General features: G+C 49.7%; 5 protein-coding genes across 7 annotated transcripts; 3 read left to right on the top strand and 2 right to left on the bottom strand.

Annotated features, from left to right (window-relative positions):
- Window positions 1-380: 380 nt before the first annotated feature.
- LOC122612389 (eukaryotic translation initiation factor 4 gamma 2) lies at window positions 381-5,500 on the top strand (the record flags this gene model as incomplete). The annotated part of the gene is made up of 3 exons (XM_043785960.1): window positions 381-2,953; window positions 3,127-4,961; window positions 5,030-5,500. Coding segments are annotated over 3 exons (4,587 nt in total), but the record flags the coding sequence as incomplete, so codon positions are not given.
- Window positions 5,501-6,012: 512 nt separating this feature from the next.
- LOC122612390 lies at window positions 6,013-6,826 on the top strand. The gene is made up of 2 exons (XM_043785961.1): window positions 6,013-6,515; window positions 6,586-6,826. Exon 1 carries the CDS (start codon window positions 6,113-6,115, stop codon window positions 6,509-6,511), a length of 399 nt encoding a protein of 132 aa, XP_043641896.1. The 5' UTR covers window positions 6,013-6,112; the 3' UTR covers window positions 6,512-6,515; window positions 6,586-6,826.
- Window positions 6,827-11,229: 4,403 nt separating this feature from the next.
- Window positions 11,230-13,029, top strand: LOC122613792 (zinc finger protein GLIS2 homolog). Its single transcript, XM_043788175.1, has 2 exons — window positions 11,230-11,718; window positions 12,188-13,029. Exons 1-2 carry the CDS (start codon window positions 11,306-11,308, stop codon window positions 12,930-12,932), a joined length of 1,158 nt encoding a protein of 385 aa, XP_043644110.1. The 5' UTR covers window positions 11,230-11,305; the 3' UTR covers window positions 12,933-13,029.
- A 327-nt stretch (window positions 13,030-13,356) lies between these two features.
- Window positions 13,357-16,502, bottom strand: LOC122613913. The gene is made up of 5 exons (XM_043788329.1): window positions 16,025-16,502; window positions 15,791-15,948; window positions 14,152-15,712; window positions 13,952-14,091; window positions 13,357-13,892 (listed from the first exon to the last, which is right to left on the bottom strand). The coding sequence occupies exons 1-5, from the start codon at window positions 16,090-16,092 to the stop codon at window positions 13,717-13,719; spliced, it is 2,103 nt and encodes a 700-aa protein (XP_043644264.1). The 5' UTR covers window positions 16,093-16,502; the 3' UTR covers window positions 13,357-13,716.
- Window positions 16,503-16,577: 75 nt separating this feature from the next.
- LOC122613914 (DCN1-like protein 3) lies at window positions 16,578-18,887 on the bottom strand. 3 transcript variants are annotated; one of them, XM_043788331.1, is made up of 5 exons: window positions 18,665-18,887; window positions 18,130-18,614; window positions 17,914-18,051; window positions 17,517-17,850; window positions 16,785-17,459 (listed from the first exon to the last, which is right to left on the bottom strand). In XM_043788331.1, exons 1-5 carry the CDS (start codon window positions 18,700-18,702, stop codon window positions 17,102-17,104), a joined length of 1,353 nt encoding a protein of 450 aa, XP_043644266.1. In that variant the 5' UTR covers window positions 18,703-18,887; the 3' UTR covers window positions 16,785-17,101. The 3 variants fall into 3 exon arrangements, with proteins under 3 accessions (XP_043644265.1, XP_043644266.1, XP_043644267.1); XM_043788332.1 differs by having other exon boundaries at window positions 18,679-18,887; XM_043788330.1 differs by having other exon boundaries at window positions 16,578-17,459; window positions 18,130-18,887.
- Between the last annotated feature and the right edge of the window lie 302 nt (window positions 18,888-19,189).

The raw sequence follows: 19,189 nt of genomic DNA, 5'->3' as shown, positions 1-19,189 counted from the left end.
TATATTTTAGTCTTTCCTATTCTTATCACTTTTTTTTACTAACTTGCCACGGTTCTGGCCTGTTTCCCCATCCGATTTCTCTCCAGGATTCCCTAAACGCAAGGCCATACCCAGTGTGACGTAACGAAACGGAGAGACCAATCCCAGGTGTTACCACGCAGGACTTGTTACTTCTAGCCTAAAGGAACCGACCAGGAGCAACCGAAATCGGAAGGAACAGTAGCAGACCAACCTTAAACAGGATAACCAGCCACCCATTACCACTTGTCTCTGTGTGCGTACGCGTGTGTGTGTTTGATTTGTGTGCGTTTCGTCGAGTGTCCCCATCAGGATCATCAGAAGCACAGAGCAGACAAGGATCTAAGGCCCTTAGCTAGGATCCAGATCCCCAGAAAACGGGGAAAGCAACCAAGACGCCAAGTGTAGACCACTCCGTGCCACCCAAGCACGCACCCATTTCGCCCCCGAGTCGATTCAGAAAAGCATCCACCATTCCTCTATCAACGTACGACGCCGCTCCCCTTTTGCACTCTTACGACGACAGTCCGCAGCGTTGGTCCGGAGTCACCAACGGGCACCAGGCAGGCGTCATCATAGATCAGTTCCGGGGCGGTAAAGCGATCATCATTGAGGGAGGCACCAGCACCGGTGATACGACGAGCATCGGCGGCGGCAGCGATTTACGACTGGTAATAACGGCCAATCCCAGCGAGATCGAGCGCAATTACGAGCAGCCAACCAATCGCGGTGGTGGCGGAGGCGGCGGCGTTATCGGCGTCAGCTGCGGTGGCCAAACCCCACCGACACCCTCGGTCGGCAAAACCCTGCTCAACACCAGTCCCAATCTTCTGCCGATCACCACAGCGACCGATACGTTCAACAACCTCAAGAATCTGGTGAAGATCGACAAGGGCTCCTCGCCATCGTCGGGATCGAATTCTCAGGGCGGCAATTACCGCAAGGGCGGCTCTAACGGCTCAGGATACAAGAGCGCCGGCGGCAACGGAGGATCTCCGGCCATAAGCGGCAACAGCGAGGGCGGCAGGAACGGCAGCCGATCATCTGGTGGACCGACCGGACACTTTTCCACTGGATATAGCAAGAATTCCGCCAAAATTCGCCAACACGACAGTGAGGTGAGCCCAAGACCTCGACGATCTTACCAGGGTGACTCGTCGTCGTCGCGTTACTATCCAAAGAATAGTGACATTTTGGGTCAAGGCTTAGGCGGCAACTCCGACAGCTACAACGGCAGTTCCTCCTCTGGTAGATACCAGCAGCAGGATCAGCAAAGCGGAGCGCATCGTGGTAGTCGCAACAACTATCACTCAAACTCCGATGGCAGCTACAATCGATCACTAAACTCAAACTCCGTGGGAGGAGGAGGATCTGGGGCAGTCGGCTCTGGAAGCGGTGGCAGCAATTATCGCTCCGCCCGCAACTACGAGAACGGCAATGGGAGCAACGGCCCACAGCCACGTTACGGCAGCGGCAACGGGAACGGCAACAGCAGCAACTCCAACTCCTCATCCGGTTACAACGGATCTGCAGCGAGCTCAACCAACAGCAAGTCGTCGTATGGGGCTTCTCGCGGTGGCAACGATGGAGGCGTGAGTAGCGGATACAGCAGCAACTACCGCGACAGCTACGAGGATTCACCATCGCACCAGCGCTACAACAACACCAACAGCCTAGAGCGGAACGGAGGAGGCGGATCAGGGGCAGGAGCGAGCGGAGGACCTCGCAGCTACGGCAGGTCTGAGGCAGATCGTTACGGTGGAACCCCATCCAGTCGCACGCCCACTCTTCGCAACGGCAATGCGTCTGCTCAGATCTCTGGCTCTACTTCCAATTCTTCGAACATTTCTCTGAACTCCGGATCAGCGTCGGCAGGAGGAGGAGCCACTCCTCATTCTCAACAGCACCAGGAACGATCACAGGCGGGCAAGGCAAGCACTCCGCCACCGATCACCGGACGTTGGATACCACCATCGTTGCGTCCACAGCATGGACTTACCCAAAGCGAACAGAACGACGCCGTTTTCCGGCGTGTGAGGGGTATTTTGAACAAGCTAACGCCCGAGAAGTTCCAGGAACTGAGCGATGAACTTCTGAAGCTGGATCTTAACTCGATTGTCATTTTGAACGGCGTGATATATCTGATATTCGACAAGGCATTGGACGAGCCGAAGTACTCGTCTATGTACGCGCAGCTCTGCAAGCGACTTTCCGAGGAAGCCCCGTCATTCGACAAGGAACCGAACAATTCGTGCACCTTCTTACGCCTGCTGATCGCGGTCTGCCGCGACAAGTTCAACAACCGACTAAAGCGCGACGAGAACGACAACCGACCCCCGCCCGAAAATGAGGTCGACGAGGAGGAGCGCCGCCATCTGGTCAAACAGCGCATGCTCGGCAACGTCAAGTTCATCGGAGAGCTCAACAAACTGGACATGCTGTCGAAGAACGTGCTGCATCAGTGCATCATGGAGCTATTGGACAAGAAGAAGAAGCGTACGGCCGGTGCGCAGGAAATGTGCGAGGACATGGAATGCCTGGCTCAACTGCTCAAGACTTGCGGCAAGAATCTGGATTATGAACAGGGCAAAGAGCTGATGAACCAGTACTTCGAGACGCTTGAACGTCGGTCTAAATCATCTGAATATCCACCGCGGATACGTTTCATGCTAAAGGACGTCATTGAGCTGCGCCAGAACAATTGGGTGCCGCGCAAGCTGGGCACCACCGAAGGCCCCGTCCCCATAAAGCAAATACGCTCGGACGATGACTCAATCATACGCACACCGTTCCCCAATCGCAACCGGGATATGCGCAACAATGATCGCGACTCGGACAGCTGGATGAATCGTTTCCATCTGAATATCCAGCCAGGCGGCTACAATGACATGTTTAGCGGACTGAGTGTTACTGGAGCTTCTCCGATTGTCTCACCGTAAGTATTTAGAACATGGGAGTAGGGTTTGTTTTGTCTAGGCGGGTATAGATTTTCTGCGAAGCCTTTCCAACATACAAACATTTAATTACAAAATGAATAGCAATCAAATTATATTATGTACTTTGGCCATACAATACAGAATTTGATATGATTTATTTGTTGTATTTCAGGTTCGCTACCAGCAATCGTGACCGAGACCGCGACAATCGCCAGTACAACAATCGAGGCGATCGCAACAGGGATCGCGACCAAGGCGGTAGCGGCGGAGCTAACTATGGCAATCGCTACAACAAGCACAACCAGAATGGAGGAGGCAGTGGCGGAGGATCCTCCAACAACCGAGACCGGGATGATTCTCGTAGGAATAACGATCGCGACAGAGATCGCAATGACGGACAGTATGGGGGCAATCAGCTGCTGGGTAGTAAGGAATTGGCACCGAGGTTCAAACGCAACTTGATCACCACGAACCAAGATGCGGTGGAGAACTTGCAAATGCGCCCGGCAGCCAACTCCTTGCTCTTCCGAGCGGCCTCCCAGAACCAGAAGTTGCCGGCCACGTTGCCCATGTCAACACCGCCCAATAGCAGCAATAACAACCAAGGCAACTCGCAGGGCAAGGATCAGGGCCAGCTCTCGAACTCCCACTACCCTATGCTGGGCACGCCCACTTCGCATCTGATTAATCCAACGCGTCCCTCGTCAACACCTTCCGCTGAATACGCTGATAATCGAACTCTTCTGGGAGTGCAACAGGAGAGGGGCTTGAAGGCCACCTCTTCATCGCCGAACTTTGCATCCGGAGCGGAGAAGTTAGATACAGACGGTCAGGCAGGCAGAAAGGGCTCGCACGACGGCAAAGATCAGGGCAAGAATGGCTCCGTGGAGAGGCCAAGCACACCGGCCGGCGCAACTGGCTCGGCTAAGCAGCAAAAGAAAGATAAGGGTCCCAACAAGGAGGAACTGTCCAAGAAGGCCAGCCAGTACTTCAAGGATAAGTTCTACTACGACGAGGAGGAGGAGGAGGCAAGCACTGATGCCGAGATCAAGAATATTGAAGAGGCAAAGACAGAGGAGGCCGATGCTGCTCCAGTTGAAGATTCGGAGGTAAAGGAAGATGCCGCTTCACCTGTGGCCACTCCAAATCGATTCGCTGAGCTTGTAGATGGATTCCTCGAGCTGAAGCTGCCAGAGAAGGCGCTGAAGGATGTGTGCATCAATCTTCTGATGGATGTCTTGGACCGTGTGAACGATGTCTTCCTGGAACGTGCTGTGCGACTTCTGCAAACATTGCGCAAGCAGTCCAATATCAAGCCAAACATCGTGGTTGAGGTTTTCAAGCAGCTGGTCAACAAGATGAACGAGCGTGAGGCACTCAATCCCCGTATCGCTAGTCTTGTAGCCAGTGTGCTGGCAAAGACAATTTGCGAGCCGGCATTGCTGAAGCTAACCGATATTGCCAACTTCACGGACAACGGCCAGCACTATCCGCTGTTCCTGCTCGTGCTGCAGCAACTGGTCAAGGTCATTGGCAAGGATGCGTTGGAGGAGAAATTTCGGGCGAGCAAAGTGGATCTTATCAACAGCCTGCCGGAGGCGGACCGCAACAAGGAACGACTGGCCGAGATACTCGAGGATCGCCAGCTGTCTTTCCTTTATCCGCTGCTTAAGGTGCAGGCCGAGATGTTGAAGCAGCTGCAAAGCGACCCGAACCCCAATAACTTCTACAAGTGGATCAAGGCCAACGTTGACAACAAGTACTATAAGGACCCAGGCTTCATCCAAGCCCTAATGACCGTGGTGGTCAAGTACGTGACCAAGGAGACGACGCTGGCGGCCAACCTCGACCCTAAGGAGCACCCAGAGAAATCTGTGACCCAGAAGGAGCAACAGCTGCTGGAGAACTACAGCCAGATGCTACAAACTTTCCTGGGACAGAACGAGCTTCAGTTGATGGCTCTCTACGCTCTGCAGACGTTCTGCTACAATGAAAATTTCCCCAAGGGTAAGTGCTCATATTTTCAAATCAATCTGTTTAAAGTTACTCATTTTTTGCTGCTTTTTTTTCGTTAGGCATGCTGTGCCGTTGGTTCAAGTATCTTTACGAATCTGAAATAATCGAGGAGGAGGCATTCGTCCTGTGGAAGGAGGAGATTTCCGACAAATATCCAGGCAAAGGATCAGCTTTGTTCCAAGTAAACGCCTGGCTGACTTGGCTTCAGGAGGCCGAATCTGAGGACGATGAGGATTAGGAAGCACCAGTCCCGCATAATAACAACGCTATATGTTTATCACTTCCAATATTTATTCACAAATCGATAATGATTACATGATGAAAAACAACAAAACTAACAAAACACGCAAAAATAAGAACGAAAATACCATCAGGATGGAAGTTAGAAATCGCGGTTGCAAATCTTAGTCAAATTATAGTAAAAAAGAAAAACAAAAAAAAATTAATCAAAATTATTTGATATCCAACAAATTCAAAGAACTTTAACAATCAATTATCAATAAATAAAGCGCAATAGACGTCAAATATAATCGATATTTAATCCATACATCATAACTGCAAGCGAAATTAGTAAATTACCATTTACATTTCAAGCATAACGACTAATTAGTGAATGTCATCTACTTTTTTTTAAACATAACAACTGGAACTGATCTTTAAATCGAATAACGTTGATTTCAATTGCCTTTTTTTTTTTTTTGGTACTCTCGACGATTTCCCTTTTGTGTATTTAAATAAGTAGGTCAAATCAAAGCGACAACATAAACATAGAAAAGGAAAAACCAATCGACGCGCGCCGAAGAGAGCAAAACAAAATCTGAATGTAATTGTGAACAAAATATCGTATATATGTATTTAACTCAACAAAAGTAAACATTAAAAACTCGCCCACATTAAATAGAGCCTTAATAAATGCAACCAACACTGCGAACGGCGAAATCAAACTGATTTTCATTGACTATTGGGGGAGAGCAAATTCAAATTTCGCGCCTTGTCTCATTATAGCTGCCTATCGATAATATTTTCGATTATTTTGAAAAGCAATGGTCGTTTCATTGTCTGGCAACACTGCGCTGGTCAAATTTGCAATTTCATTGCTTTCTTCGTAAATATTGCTAGTTTATATATAAAATTCGCATTTAATGGAGAGTGCGACCGCTGATGTGCTGCCTGCGAAGGAATTCGGTGGTTTTACCTCACATTGCGTCCACTTGGAAGCGGGTCCCTCGCAATTCACCGTGCGCGCCCTGAAAATGCAGGGCAGCACCATGCTCATAATAAACCCCAAGGAATCGGAGGTTTTCGAGGAGCTAGCGGTGGGCATGCCCTCTCGTAACTCCGCCAGCAGCGAGTCCATATCCTCCACCATCCTGGGCGGACATGGTCAGACCGACTCATCCGTTCTGGCCGGCAAGTTGAGTAAACGCTACTGCCGGCAGTTCTATGTGAGCCTCAATCTCAAACTGGATCGCTTGGTGGGCCCTCTGTTCGAGAAGTCGCTAGTCACCTACATGCAAGACCATCTGGAGCACTTCGCTTGAGTGGGTACGACAATCTAGTGTGGCATAAATTTAAACCTCAATCGCTGACTTATTTCTGGTTCACGTGCACACAGGGCTCGCCTGCGATACCGATGACACGGCGCCGCGTGGGGGTCAACGTCTATTTCGGGGACCGGCGGCTACCCCACGGACGCAGCTCCACGTACTCACGCACTCCATCAGCTTACTATCTGGGATCTGTGATCTCCGATTCCCGATCTCCGCTCAGACGTCATGCGGCGGCCGAGTGAGCGCGAACTTTAAACGTGTATCGGTGAAACGAATTTTGTACAATAAATTTATTGCCCTAAGTAAGTTTACAGACGTACGAACGCTTTATCAATTGTGTCGCGATAGTAGTGCTCAATGTAAGAAGAGGTCACCCGCTGTGGGAGTGATCGCGTGCCACCCGCATGCTCTTCATGCTGCTTCACCACCACCCAATGATTTGAAGGTCAGTTTGGCTGCACTGATCGCTTGATAGGTGATTTCCCCGCCATCGTATCAAATTCGAATATGTACGTGTTCTCGTATTGCGCCGGTTCGTTCACGAGACACCCGTTCCGGTTTCCCTTTCGAATATGGGTTTTGAGTTTAGAGAAAAGTTAACTCGTTGAATGGAAAATCGTCCGTGGGTTCCATTTTAGTTTGATCCCTGATTCCATCACTAAATGTTGTCTTAAATTGCTTAATTATTATTGAAAAACACTCATTTTTGGCTATTCTTATCAAGAAAAGGCTAAAGTCATCGCATTTGGATTGTTGGGCAAATATTTCGACATAAACTGGATTACTCTTCTCAATGTGATGTATCAATTCAAAAATTCCCAATTCTGCGACAAAACATAAGCTTTTAAAAAGGGCGAATAAAAATGTTCGTCAACAATATTTAAAGAAATTATATTTTTAGTCGGCGTGATTATAAATAGTTTCCTTTGTTAAAGTTCGTTAAGTTTTTAATATAATAATATTTCTGACGACTACTTCTGAAATGAAGCTATGGGAATTCACATCGTTGCTATTTACTTAGGAACAAAAAGTTGAAGTCACTTCCTGCATGAGTTCCCAATTATAATGATTGCGATATCTATAATATCCAAGTCATTTCAGTATTTCGTATTTCAGAATGCCCATGTCCCAGAAAGTGTGCAACTTGAAAAGTGTGATGCCAAGGTAGAGATAGTTGAAGGACCAACTTCGTACCTTCATAATGCCCTTTATCTATCGGCATTCTCAGACTGAAAGTTGGCTACACTTCCTGCCCGCCAATCGTAAATAAGAATCGGTTGATAAGACGTCTTACCGAATTACCCCCGCCAAGAATGCCAGTCATATACATATGTACAATGGAACAGCCCCCAGCAGCGTTGTGCAATGGTTGTTGGTTGGATCACACCGCCTGGAGGTGCCATTGAAACTTTTCCGCTAAACTTCCCACTGGGGGAACAGCAACAAAAACGAAGAACACCAATGTACGGAACAACAAATTTCGCCTCTCATAATAATGCCCAGTCTAGACGAGATATTGTCAGGCGTATCAGTGGTGGTAACAGCGACAATAGCATATCGCTCCCAAATAGCAGCACCCATTGAACGGGTATAAAAATAGAGCTCCAGCCGGAAGGTCTGCGCTCCGGGGTCTGTGGGCTCCCACGAATGTCTGGAATGTTTTTTATTTTTTTTATTTTTTCCCCCCCCCGATTTTTATGCCTTTGGTTCCCCCAGTTGGCGTTGCCTAATAACTTTTCCTTTTTGGCCATATCAGAGCTGTCTGGCGATAAGCGCCCTATAAATAATAGATCCCAGTCGGCCGAATTCGAGCGGCCATCTGTAATAAACGATTTGGGATTGGCCCGGGATGTGAGTAGTTGTATGTCGGTTCCATGCCTCGGTTGCATGTCCCTGGTTTGGATGACTGGCTGACTGGCTGGCTGGCTGGCTGGCGGTACATGGACTTTGGAAGTCTGTCGGTGGCGGCAACAAAGTAATTAGCCTTCTGCGGGACTACCATAGTCATATCAGCGCCCCCAGTGGGTTCCCACTGCGGCGATAAGCCGGCTGGACTTCCAGTGGACCCTTCTCTGCGGCGGCTGCTGGTGCTGCTGCTGCAAATGTGCATCTTGGCTGATAAACCCGTAGGTTCAGGCGCACGCCCACCGGTCAAGCTGGAGCGGCTCGGATCGCCACGGAACGGTACGGTTCGGATCGAATGCGAATCTGCTGCGAGGGCTTATCGGACCACCAGGCCACCTTTGCCAGCCATCCAGACCCCGCCGGTTATCGGTCGAGTGTTGTTAATTTGATAGAAATATTGAACATCATTGCGCCCGCCGGACTGCACCCTGCCATTCCGGATCGAACCAGATCGCCGGATCGAGTGTCTATCCGCCTAGTTGGGTGCGGATTTGTTTTTATTTACGCCGAGATTCGGACCACGGAAAATTAATAAGCGCACACGCTTAGCTCCCAGCTCCCCAACGGAAATTCGCAAATGTTCGTTGGTATTCTCGATTCCTTTCAGCATGCTGACACTGATAAGCTGAGAAGCGGAGAAGCCGAGGAGCGGAGAAGCCTCTGGACTTTGGGAATGTCCAAGGGGGGAAATACGATTTGGGATCCAATCTCGGGGGGATTGGTGCGGCAGTACGGGTGACAATGGGAGCTGGCTTATCGACAGCCGCTCGCGCCATACAAAGTTCACACTGTCGACCAGAAAATCTGGATTTTTTTGTACTCATTTTCTGCGCGGATTTAATTGCCGGCAAGCGCTGTCGGCAGAACATAAAAATTAGGTTGCGCCTGGGGTCCTTCATCGCCTGCCTGTCTCCGATTTGGGGAGGCGATACGGCCGTGCTCAAGGCCGTGCTTTTGGAAGATTCCGCTGAACTGACCTCGCCATGCGCGACTGTACCGCGTCTCGACTGGTCGACGAGCAGTTGTGCTCCGATTATGTCCCCTATCTATTTATAAATCATGATTCGCCATCTGGTGGGGGGACTGGACTGGAATGGGACTGGGGATGGGGATGGGAACTGCGAAGTTCCACGACCACAACCACGTTCGCCTCCACCTGTCGCACTGCTGATAGAGGGCAAGGGCTTATCAAAGTCCCTGATGTCAGGCTGTCTCTTTACGTAAGCCACGGACCCCACTCGTTGGCCCGTGCACAGGGACGGATTACGTCGTGGGGATTGGTCGATTGGCCGACAGCTCGATTGGTCGCAGTGGGTGGTGCGCGGCCGGGTGTGGGCTCCGCAGCGCTGGGGCTTGGAGCGAAGGTTGCTCCCCCAGTGATTCACGGGCCCAGACAGTGCCTCCGCCGCCTGATAACGCCGATAGCTTTAGCTGGCTGATAGCTGATAGCCATAGCCATAGCCACCACCCAGCAGAGCGCAACTCCGCGTCCCGCCATTCCCGTTCCCGTGCCAAACCATTCGCGTCATGGCGCACCAAGTTTCGGGCCATAAGATATGGAACCATGGCGGCATGTGGCGGCGTCTGTTGACTTGGCGTGAGATAACCACCTTATCGCCGTCCCAGACGCAGCGCCCACACACTGAGGTGAAACCGGCGGCCAAACCCAAGAATGAATTTCTGGGTTCGGGATCGTACGCTTACCTAGCATGCGAGTGTGGGGGGTTTACTATTTCAGATAAAATGTGATAAAATTATAAACGAGAATGAAGGGTTTCGCAAAGCTTAAGCTAGAGTATATAACTTTTATTTGCAGTGTAATGGTGAACGCTCTAGTGTGTTTTTCAATAGTTTATATTTATGAAGCACAAAGTTAATAGTTTATAGCTTATGCTTAGTTTTAACTTTGTTATAAAATAATACAAAAATGAGATACATTTTTAAGTTTATGGACTAGTTTTCAAAAAGCTTATCCTCTAATTCCTCTTATTGCTTGTTTAAACTTTCCATTCTTTGTCTTAAAACTATATATACAACTATTTAGTTTATAAGTTTTGTTTCTAGGCTTTGTTTTAAATAATACATCTATTTGTGGAAGTGATGCAAGACGATCTTGCTGATTCTAGAACAAGCCATCCTGAGGCACTAGAGGTACATAGATGGGTTTCCAGGCGAATAAGTCCATTGGCTTTTCGCTGAGTGCACTAGTGCAACTCCAAGAATTGACGCACCTGTTCAAGTGAAGGGGTGGCATTCGGATGGGGAGTGGTAGTGGGAGTACTTCGCAGGGTGGGGGGTAGCCGCTGGGAATTCGCTACGCGGTACGAAGTGCAAGTCAGGCAGGCAGACGGCACCGGGCGATAAGGCTTGCCCCCCAAAGAGCGATCATCGGGCGCACACATGTGCATGTGTACATATGTGGGGCTGGCTGCTTCACTGGCTCACTGGCTCGCTGGCTGACTGGCTGACTGGCTGGCTCTCCACTTGTGCGTTGATAAGCGGGCCCAGACCGTCCCCTGGTCGTCCCCCAGCCATCCAACCACGTCGCAGTCCATCCAGCACGGAGTTTCACTCACGTAGTGTGTGCTTTTGCCCCAGATCCATTTGCCCCACCGCTCCGCTACGCACCTGCTCTTCGGCGCTCCAGTGTTTTGGTTCCGTCTGCCGCCCTCCCCTCTGCCGCCACGCCCCCGCCGGACCCGTCTGCAGCCTTCGGAGCTGATAAGCGTACCCTGTCCGTCTGGGCGACCTCTTATCGCCGGCCGAGTTTCGCATATTACCCGAACCTCTGCAGGCGAGCGGCTCATTCGATCGGCAGGCGCGTTAGCGAAAGCAACCAATTTCCCGATCAGCACCCACCCACCACCACAGACAACAAACATGGATATAGTACAAAAGTCAATCTTCAACAGCGGCCCAGCCAGAGGAATCTACGAGCCGCCCGTCGGCTACTTCACGCCGTACAACACTCCGCCGTACATAGCTGCCTACTCGGATTCCGGCAGCTGGTTGGCGGATCACCATCACCAGCAGCACCAGCACCAGCAGCAGCACCACCACCAACAGCAGATGCAGCACATCAGGTTTCCCACGCCGCCCATCACACCGCCGCGTCCCATCGCCGGATACGGATACCGCCAGCGCACCCAGTCCGTGATCATGAAGGCTCGCGGCCAGCAGGACGACCTCTGCCGCAGTCCAGTGGAGTTCCCCGACGACAGCAAATCCTGCAGCAGCAGCAGCGAGTGCGGCACCGCCAGCGACTTCGTCTGCAACTGGACAGATTGCGATAGGTAAGAGGCAACTCCATTACAGAGCCACTTAGTCACTCTGGAAAAATGAAACAAAATTCCTAAAGGGGCAGTCAAAAGTGACTTGAAGTAAGGGTCAAGTTGTAACGTGCAGATTTGTTGTTCAAATTAGAGTTGAAATAGACCGGAACAATCAGCAACGCAGTTCTTTCGAATTTTGAGTCGCTGGAAAAAGGCATTGAGAAATTCTAGAAAAATATAAAACACAGTTTTCTGTGTTTTACCATTAAAACTGATTACGAATTCGACAGAAAAAACCCCACCAGACTGGAATTTGTCGCACTGTTGGACTCGACGTTTTGATAAACCAAGCAGTATTGATAATATGATTTTGGGTCAAATTGATAGAGATGAAATGTATTAATGGTCAGCAATTGCATTAATTTTGGATACGAAATCAAACCACTATATATCCGTGTACTAACCAACGAAATCCCTTTGATCCTTGCAGAGTTTTCGACACATTGGATGCCCTGGCGCAGCACGTGACCCAGCGACACGCGATCGCCAGCCTCACAGACGGACTCTACTACTGCCGCTGGAGGGGATGCCAGCGCAGCGAGCGGGGATTCAATGCCCGCTACAAGATGCTCGTCCACACCCGCACCCACACCAAGGAGAAGCCGCACCGCTGCCACCTGTGCGAGAAGTCCTTCTCGCGGGCGGAGAACCTCAAGATCCACATCAGGTCGCACTCGGGCGAGAAGCCCTACAAGTGCAGCTTCGAGGGCTGCCAGAAGGCGTACTCGAACTCCTCGGATCGGTTCAAGCACACGCGCACCCACTCGATGGAGAAGCCGTACATGTGCAAGGTGGCCGGCTGCCAGAAGCGGTACACGGATCCCTCCTCGCTGCGAAAGCACGTGAAGACCTTCAAGCACAGCATCCACCTGATCGCCAGCCAGCCGCTTACCCTGCCCAGCGTACCCTGTCTGCTGGAGGCCAGCAGCGAGTCAGCGTTCACGTGTCTTCCCGCTGCCGGCAGTGTGGAGTCCACCAGCTCATCCTCCTCCGCCCGCTACTACGATGACTCCAACAATGAGCCCAGCGATTACTCGCTGAAACCCAAACAGGATGCGGAATTCTCGCCCAGCTATTGGCTAAGCGAAAGACAGCATAGCTACCTCCACAGCGAGGACTTCTTCGTTAAGATGGACGTGGAGTCACCGCTGGACCTGCGCATCCATCGAATCTGAACTGGCCAATCGGTTCGCCTCTCGTCTCTCTTCCCCTTCTAGTCATTGTGCTGTTTCCCAGCTCTCGTCACCACACCTAGATTACTATTTAACGTGATTAAAGACTGTTGTAATTGAACTGCTCTAGTTTGGCATTGGGGTTATCTTTGGGAGAGTTCTAAGTTCTTTAATATATTCATGATCTTGGGCAATAACCCTACTTCAAGAATTTTTAAAAACGATAAATTCAAGGTATTGGAAAATCCCCAGTTACAGACAGATCCGTCACAAAACTAATGACCAATCTTAATCGGCTTTGATAAGACTTTATGATCCAGACGTACCTTTAACTTTGTTTGGGGGAAAATCCCCACTTCGAATGGCTAGACCCACAGAGCGCTTCATATTGGAAAATATTTATTGTTTAAATGCGCATCTAGACGAGTTTTTCACAACTGTTAATAACAGATTTAATCTTTTTGCGGTTTATAGGAATGTTAGTTGATCTAGATAACCTCTCGTTTTTATACAAACAACAAGAACAAACAAAATAAATAGCAAAAGTATTTCACATTTGAAATAGATAAATACACTTTGAAAGCGATATCAGGGTGTACACTATATATAGGCATATATACTGGCAACATACTACATAGTAGAACCAAATAATCAAATTAATATTATTGTTGCACTCTCGTCACTTAAGGAAACATATACGTTGTCGTCACATCATCAGGATCTGCTGTACACTTGTACACCTGGGCTGGATGCGGCTTGTGGTGGCCAATTACCATTAGCCGTATCATTACGCTCTAAAAAATCTTACAACTCGTACAATATATTGTCGGCAAATTGGGCACTCGTTCAACACTTTTCCACAGCTCGTGCAGGTGGCCATGTGTCCGCACTCTAGAAAAACGCACTCAATCGGCGCGTCCATGCAGATCTTGCAGAGCTCATCAGTGGCGAGTTTTTCAACAGCTGCGTAAATGGTTGAATGATTATAAGGGCGAAATTACAGTGCAAAGTCCAAAGCTCACCTGGACATTCGCGCATGGTCTTCCACAGCCTGCTGACGCGATCGAGAAGTTCCTGCTTCTCGCAACAGCCTTTGTAGTCGACGCGGTGCAGCATCAGCACCTCCTTCAACTGCTTCACTGTCAAACTCTCCAAGTCTTTTCTATAAATTAATATATAGGCATTAATCATGCATAGATTTTTAACAGAACAGAGCACTTACAAATCCTCAAAGTCTTCCAAATTGACGAATCGTGAGTCAATGCCGGCTGTCGGTTCAAAGTCCGAGGGAGCGGCGTATACATGAATGCCCTCGTCATCATCCCAGCGGATATCCTCGTCCTGCGTTGGCGAGAACTCAATTGTCGGCGTGATGGGCATGTCCGGTGACCTTCCACCAGCAGCCACACTGATGGCATCCACGCTGAGAGGTGATACCGCGTGGCTGTCCGCATCGGAGACGTCCACCGACTTGGTGCGCTGCTCCAGGTACGTGAGGAACTCCTGAAGCTCCCGTTTGATGTCCTCTTCGGACATTTGCGAGTTCTCCAGATGGCGTCGCATTCTCTCAACATGTCGACGAATGTTTGTCTTGTTTTTACCGCAGCGCTGGCAGCTCTGGCGATGGGAGTGCGGATGCAGGCCGTGCTCTGGGTGTTCACTGAGCGTAGATAGCCCCAGGCTTAGGCCAGGTCCACCTGGCGTCACAGGTGACTCGTCGTCGCTGGAATGGTAGCGGCGATTCAAGTAACCATCGGATCGTCTTCGAGTGACCTTCTTTGTGCGCTGCGGTGCGGCGGGAATGAACGCCGGACTTGGGTTGGCCGGACGCTGTTCAATGTTCAGTGTCTGAGTGCTTTCGCCCATCTGACTATCGTCGCCGTCGACCGCTGGTCTGCTGCGCAATGTCACCTCTAAAATCTCCTCAGCGGCACTCGTGGTCGGCGTCTCTTCCACAGCCTCGATGCGGTTTACCTCCAGCACCTGCCATTGATCGAGGTGACTGCTGTTGGTGTCCGTGGTGGCCTTGCTTTCGTCGGAGATGCCGCCAATGGCGCCCAGCTCCTCAAAACTAGACTGCGATGAGGCATCCGCCTTGGAGCTACTTGAGCCCGGCTTGGAGCAGCCCGGACTAGGTGCTGTGTTCCCTGTAGGTCCGTTTTCTCCGGTCGCCAGACCAACAGGACTGGGCTCTGTGGCAGCATTAGCTCTCCGGCCACTGGTATCAGTTTTGAGCGACAACGAAACACGCTCACTGAACGTGGCCATAATCTCTTCGTCTGAGCACTCGCAGTCGGACTTGCTTTCCGCGTCTTCCTGCTCCTCATGTTTCTCTTCCTGATTGGCCACCTGGGCCTGGCTGCTTCTGCTGGCATCGCGATTATTTGATGCCTGCGTGGAAGTTGAGGGACTACTGCTGCTTTGACTGCCCCCATTGCTGGTTGTGGCCTGCTGTTGGACATGCACGCGTTGTGGTCCGCCGTTAACGGCACTGGCATAAGTGGGAATCTCACGCGTAGATACTCGCGGCTGTTCGAAAATGTGGGTGGGCACCTCCGGCTGCCTGCTCTCCGGCGGCTTTGTGGTAACTTTGGAATCAAACGAGGCTAGCGAGTCACTTATGTTATCGCTTAGGTTGGAGAAGAAGTTTTGGCACGACTGTTTAAGGCTGTCGATGGGGTTGGCCTGTCCGCGACCCGGACTGTTGGAGGAGGCGTTCGAGCCTCGGCTCCTGTCAACCTGGGCCACGTGGGTAAGAACCAGTCCCACAAGCTCCTCTTTTTCTGCGGAAAAAATTGTGTTAAGTGGTTTATGCTAGATGTTTCTTTATTCAGGGGGGAACTTCCGGATGTATTACTCACCTAGACAGCCTTCAGTAGAGATGTGTTTGGACTGCAGATAGAAAATCAGGTCCTTGGGCTTGAGCTTCAATAGATCTGTCCTTGACAGAGGACGCTGGGCGAATACGGAGCATCGTTTGCATCGCCTGGATGCAATGCAGTTGGCACAGTAGTAGCGTCTAGTGGGGGATTAGAAAATGTCGGTGATTCCCCGATATCTGAGACAGTCATATGCACAAGGCATTCATTACTCACTTGCAGTCGAAGCAAGCGCGCTTGCGACGGAACACCGTGAATTCCACGCCGCAACTTTCGCAGGGCATCGTGGACGTTGGACACTGGCCAGCTGCTCCTATCGACCGTGTCCTTGCGCTGAATCCTTGCCCTTCCTGGCAATTACACCCCTTCCGCCTGCTCACGCCCACTGTGCTGGCATTGCGTTTGTTTTTCAATGTCAACGCCGTGAATCACTGGATCGAGAATGCACTGCAGACGGCTATCATTTCCACCTGGCGTGGACTCGGTCAAGTGGGGTGTGCGGGGGTGCGATGCACTCAACACTTAATCATAGCCAGCTGGCTGCGTTCGCGATGATTTTTATAATTTTATCAGGCCAACCAAAATAGCAATTTAATGTACCAGTGTCACGGTTGCATGCTAGTATTTCTATCGGTCTAATCTGCCGATTCGGTTATCGATAGGCTAGGCAATTGGCGGTTGATTTGAATACATCCCCATTATTGACCAACTATTATCTATCTTGTGTATCTAATGCGCCTTGCTATAATAAACAAATGCAATTCGCCTATTTAATTACTCTTTTAATTGGTTTTATTTAATTCACATCCACTACTTACAGTTAAGTATGTAATTGTATGCATTTAAATAGTTAAGTGCCATAAAATGTTGCAATCTTGTTTAAAATAATACATCAATTAATTGCTAAATATTATACGGTCTGCCTTCTGCTCCGCCTTCAAGTCAATTAGTTATATACACAAGTGGTTTCCGATGATTGAGCTTTTCCAAAATTCTTGTCGATAAGTCTTTAATTACATAAACAAATGCGTCCGTTGTTGCTCCGGCCAGAATGTTGGCCAGCCATAATAAGAGCTGGCTATTGATGGCAGTTGGAGAGTCCGTCCTCAAGCAGCGCCAGCACCGCATCGTTCGTTTTCAGTGGCCACGGGTGTTTTAAGGTTGTTCTTTCACAGGGGATCTTAAGCAGCAGCAAGAGAGAGCGAGTCGTCAGTGAAGATGAAAATGTACATTCTTTAATTTCTATTGGCGAGTTGAACGTTGCTTGGCCCTGAAGAGACTGGAGACTGGCTACTATGACACGAGACCCGGATCCTCGGCTTTCACGTGGCTCTGCAGGGGATCGTCGTTGTTGTTGTCATCGTCGTGGATGCCCGAGGAAACCAGCGCCCGGTTTTTCTCGTAATCGACAAAGTCGTCGAAGAGACTGGGCCACGCTTCGGTATCATCGTAATTTTGTATATCACATTGTTCCGTAAAATTGAGGTACATGTTCCATGTATCCTTCGGTATGCGGCGAATATTCGGGTGCTTTTCGAGGAAGTGTATCCAGTTGGAGAAGAGATCAGGTGTTTGTACAGTGAACACGAGTTTCCACAGGTCGATAGCCATCTCGAGTGAGAGGACGCGCTGATCGGGCTCCAGACCAAAGCTGAAATTAGAGATGCTATTTAGATACTGCATGTTGTCAGCAGTGAGAACAGCGTACCGGAATGTGAAGCGGTACAACTGCTTGAACATTTCGGCGTCCGCCTTGAGCATCTCGATTGTCTGCTCCAGCCGCACCCGGATGCTGGCTATTGTGTCCGCCCTCATCTTGTGCAGACCCTCAATGAACTCCGCCTTGGTGAAGCGGCACATCTGCGAGGCGTCCAGGCACCAGGCCAGGACGAGAATTGCGAACTCATCGGGCTGATAGTTAAGGTCATTGCACAATCGCTCGATGCCGTCTGTGAGTATCATGTCCTCGTCGTCCGGATCTTTGTACGCGTCGAATAGTTTGCTCAGCGTCTGGTGCGATACCTCCATTGATTCCTTGACAGCTATTTGAGTATAAAACATCGAATGAGTATTCCGCCAAGGCACTCGGATGAACGCTGACTCACCAGTTGTTATGATATCGCTCATGGTGGGCGCACTGCCATTAAGCAAACCTAAAGACTTAAAACTATTACGCTTAGTATCACAATTGTTTGCTTTTGCTGGCTTGAGTGGAGTTCGGCTAGAGAGCAGTTCATCGGTTTCTAGAGAGCGTGGGGCGGAATAAAGGAAAGTTCTTAGACTTTGGATCACAATGCGGTTATTAACTTTAGAATACCCACCTAAGGCGCAGCGCTCGTTGGCATTGGGATTAATGCCCACCGATTCGTAGCAATTTGCAATGCTGGTGGCCGTCTGGCAGGCGTTGGAATTGGAATTGTGTGAATTGGGGGACGAGGCGTTCGTTGGCATCGATTGTTCGGCGGCAGACTGGAAGCATTTCAGGCAATTGCCCATAGTGCGGGCGTGCTTGGTGCACCACCAGGTCCTTCTCCTCCCCCGTGCTCCGCCTGCAGTCGCTTGTTTGCTTAACAGGAGCGCTTGATGGCTTCCAGTTTCGTTTTGGCTGAGACACTGTGATTTGTCGAGGGCGTGCAATTGCAATTGAGGTCTGCTGGTCGTATAGCTCCTTGGGAATTTATTAACTATGCATTGGCACTGCGATTCCCTCCTCTGGCATATGGTAGTGGCTATTCCAATTCCGATTCCAAGTACGTTTTCTACGAGTACAAACAAGTACGATTCCGATTCCGATTCTTTGTTGTCACTGCGATTGCTGTTGTTATTTTGGTGCCTCCTACGCAAACGCACACTCACGCGTATACACATACATGTGCAGGTTGCAACTGCAGCATTTGGTGCCACCAAATCGCGCTCGTCTCTCTTAGCTGATGGTTTTCATTCACATTTTCAGTTCGCCGTGTTCCAGCGCTTGTTTAACTACAATTTTGTACGATATTTTTAATTTGATTTATCTCGCTTTTTCACTTGTCTTGTTTTTTTCTGGCAATCGGACCAGGGCGGCACTAGTCAACCAGGGCTGCACTGCTCTACGTTGCTTGTATACGATAGTCGTAACGATTTCGGTCTGGCAACACCCTATCGTTAGAGAGAGAGTCACAATGGGCCAAAAAAGTTGATTTGGCACAGTAGTTAAAATTTTAAAAAATCATAACTAATTATTCTAAAAGCATTTAGAATCGATTAATGCTGATCTTAGCTTATCACTATTTTTTATAAAGAAATTTCAATATTGCTAACATTCATTTATATTCAGCTGTGGATATGCGCCATTCTCGACCACTGTGCGTAATGTGAGCGCCGAAGTTTGAGCCAAGTTAA

This window comes from Drosophila teissieri, chromosome 2R (assembly GCF_016746235.2).
Source record: "Drosophila teissieri strain GT53w chromosome 2R, Prin_Dtei_1.1, whole genome shotgun sequence".
Taxonomy (NCBI): Eukaryota; Metazoa; Arthropoda; class Insecta; order Diptera; family Drosophilidae; genus Drosophila; species Drosophila teissieri.
This window is presented reverse-complemented; position numbering and strand designations above follow the sequence as displayed.

Bases quoted from the DNA above. Each gene is read 5' to 3' on its own strand.
- LOC122612390 (XM_043785961.1), top strand. From the start codon at position 6,113: ATGGAGAGTGCGACCGCTGATGTGCTGCCTGCGAAGGAATTCGGTGGT.
- LOC122613792 (XM_043788175.1), top strand. From the start codon at position 11,306: ATGGATATAGTACAAAAGTCAATCTTCAACAGCGGCCCAGCCAGAGGA. The intron at 11,719-12,187 runs GTAAGAGGCAAC...TGATCCTTGCAG, and splicing joins AACTGGACAGATTGCGATAG to AGTTTTCGACACATTGGATG.
- LOC122613913 (XM_043788329.1), bottom strand. From the start codon at position 16,092: ATGCCCTGCGAAAGTTGCGGCGTGGAATTCACGGTGTTCCGTCGCAAG. The intron at 15,713-15,790 runs GTGAGTAATACA...TTTTTTCCGCAG, and splicing joins CTCTACTGAAGGCTGTCTAG to AAAAAGAGGAGCTTGTGGGA. The intron at 14,092-14,151 runs GTAAGTGCTCTG...ATTAATTTATAG, and splicing joins TTGGAAGACTTTGAGGATTT to AAAAGACTTGGAGAGTTTGA.
- LOC122613914 (XM_043788330.1), bottom strand. From the start codon at position 18,676: ATGTGTATACGCGTGAGTGTGCGTTTGCGTAGGAGGCACCAAAATAAC. The intron at 18,052-18,129 runs GTGGGTATTCTA...CACGCTCTCTAG, and splicing joins CAACGAGCGCTGCGCCTTAG to AAACCGATGAACTGCTCTCT. The intron at 17,851-17,913 runs GTGAGTCAGCGT...ATACTCAAATAG, and splicing joins GAGCGATATCATAACAACTG to CTGTCAAGGAATCAATGGAG.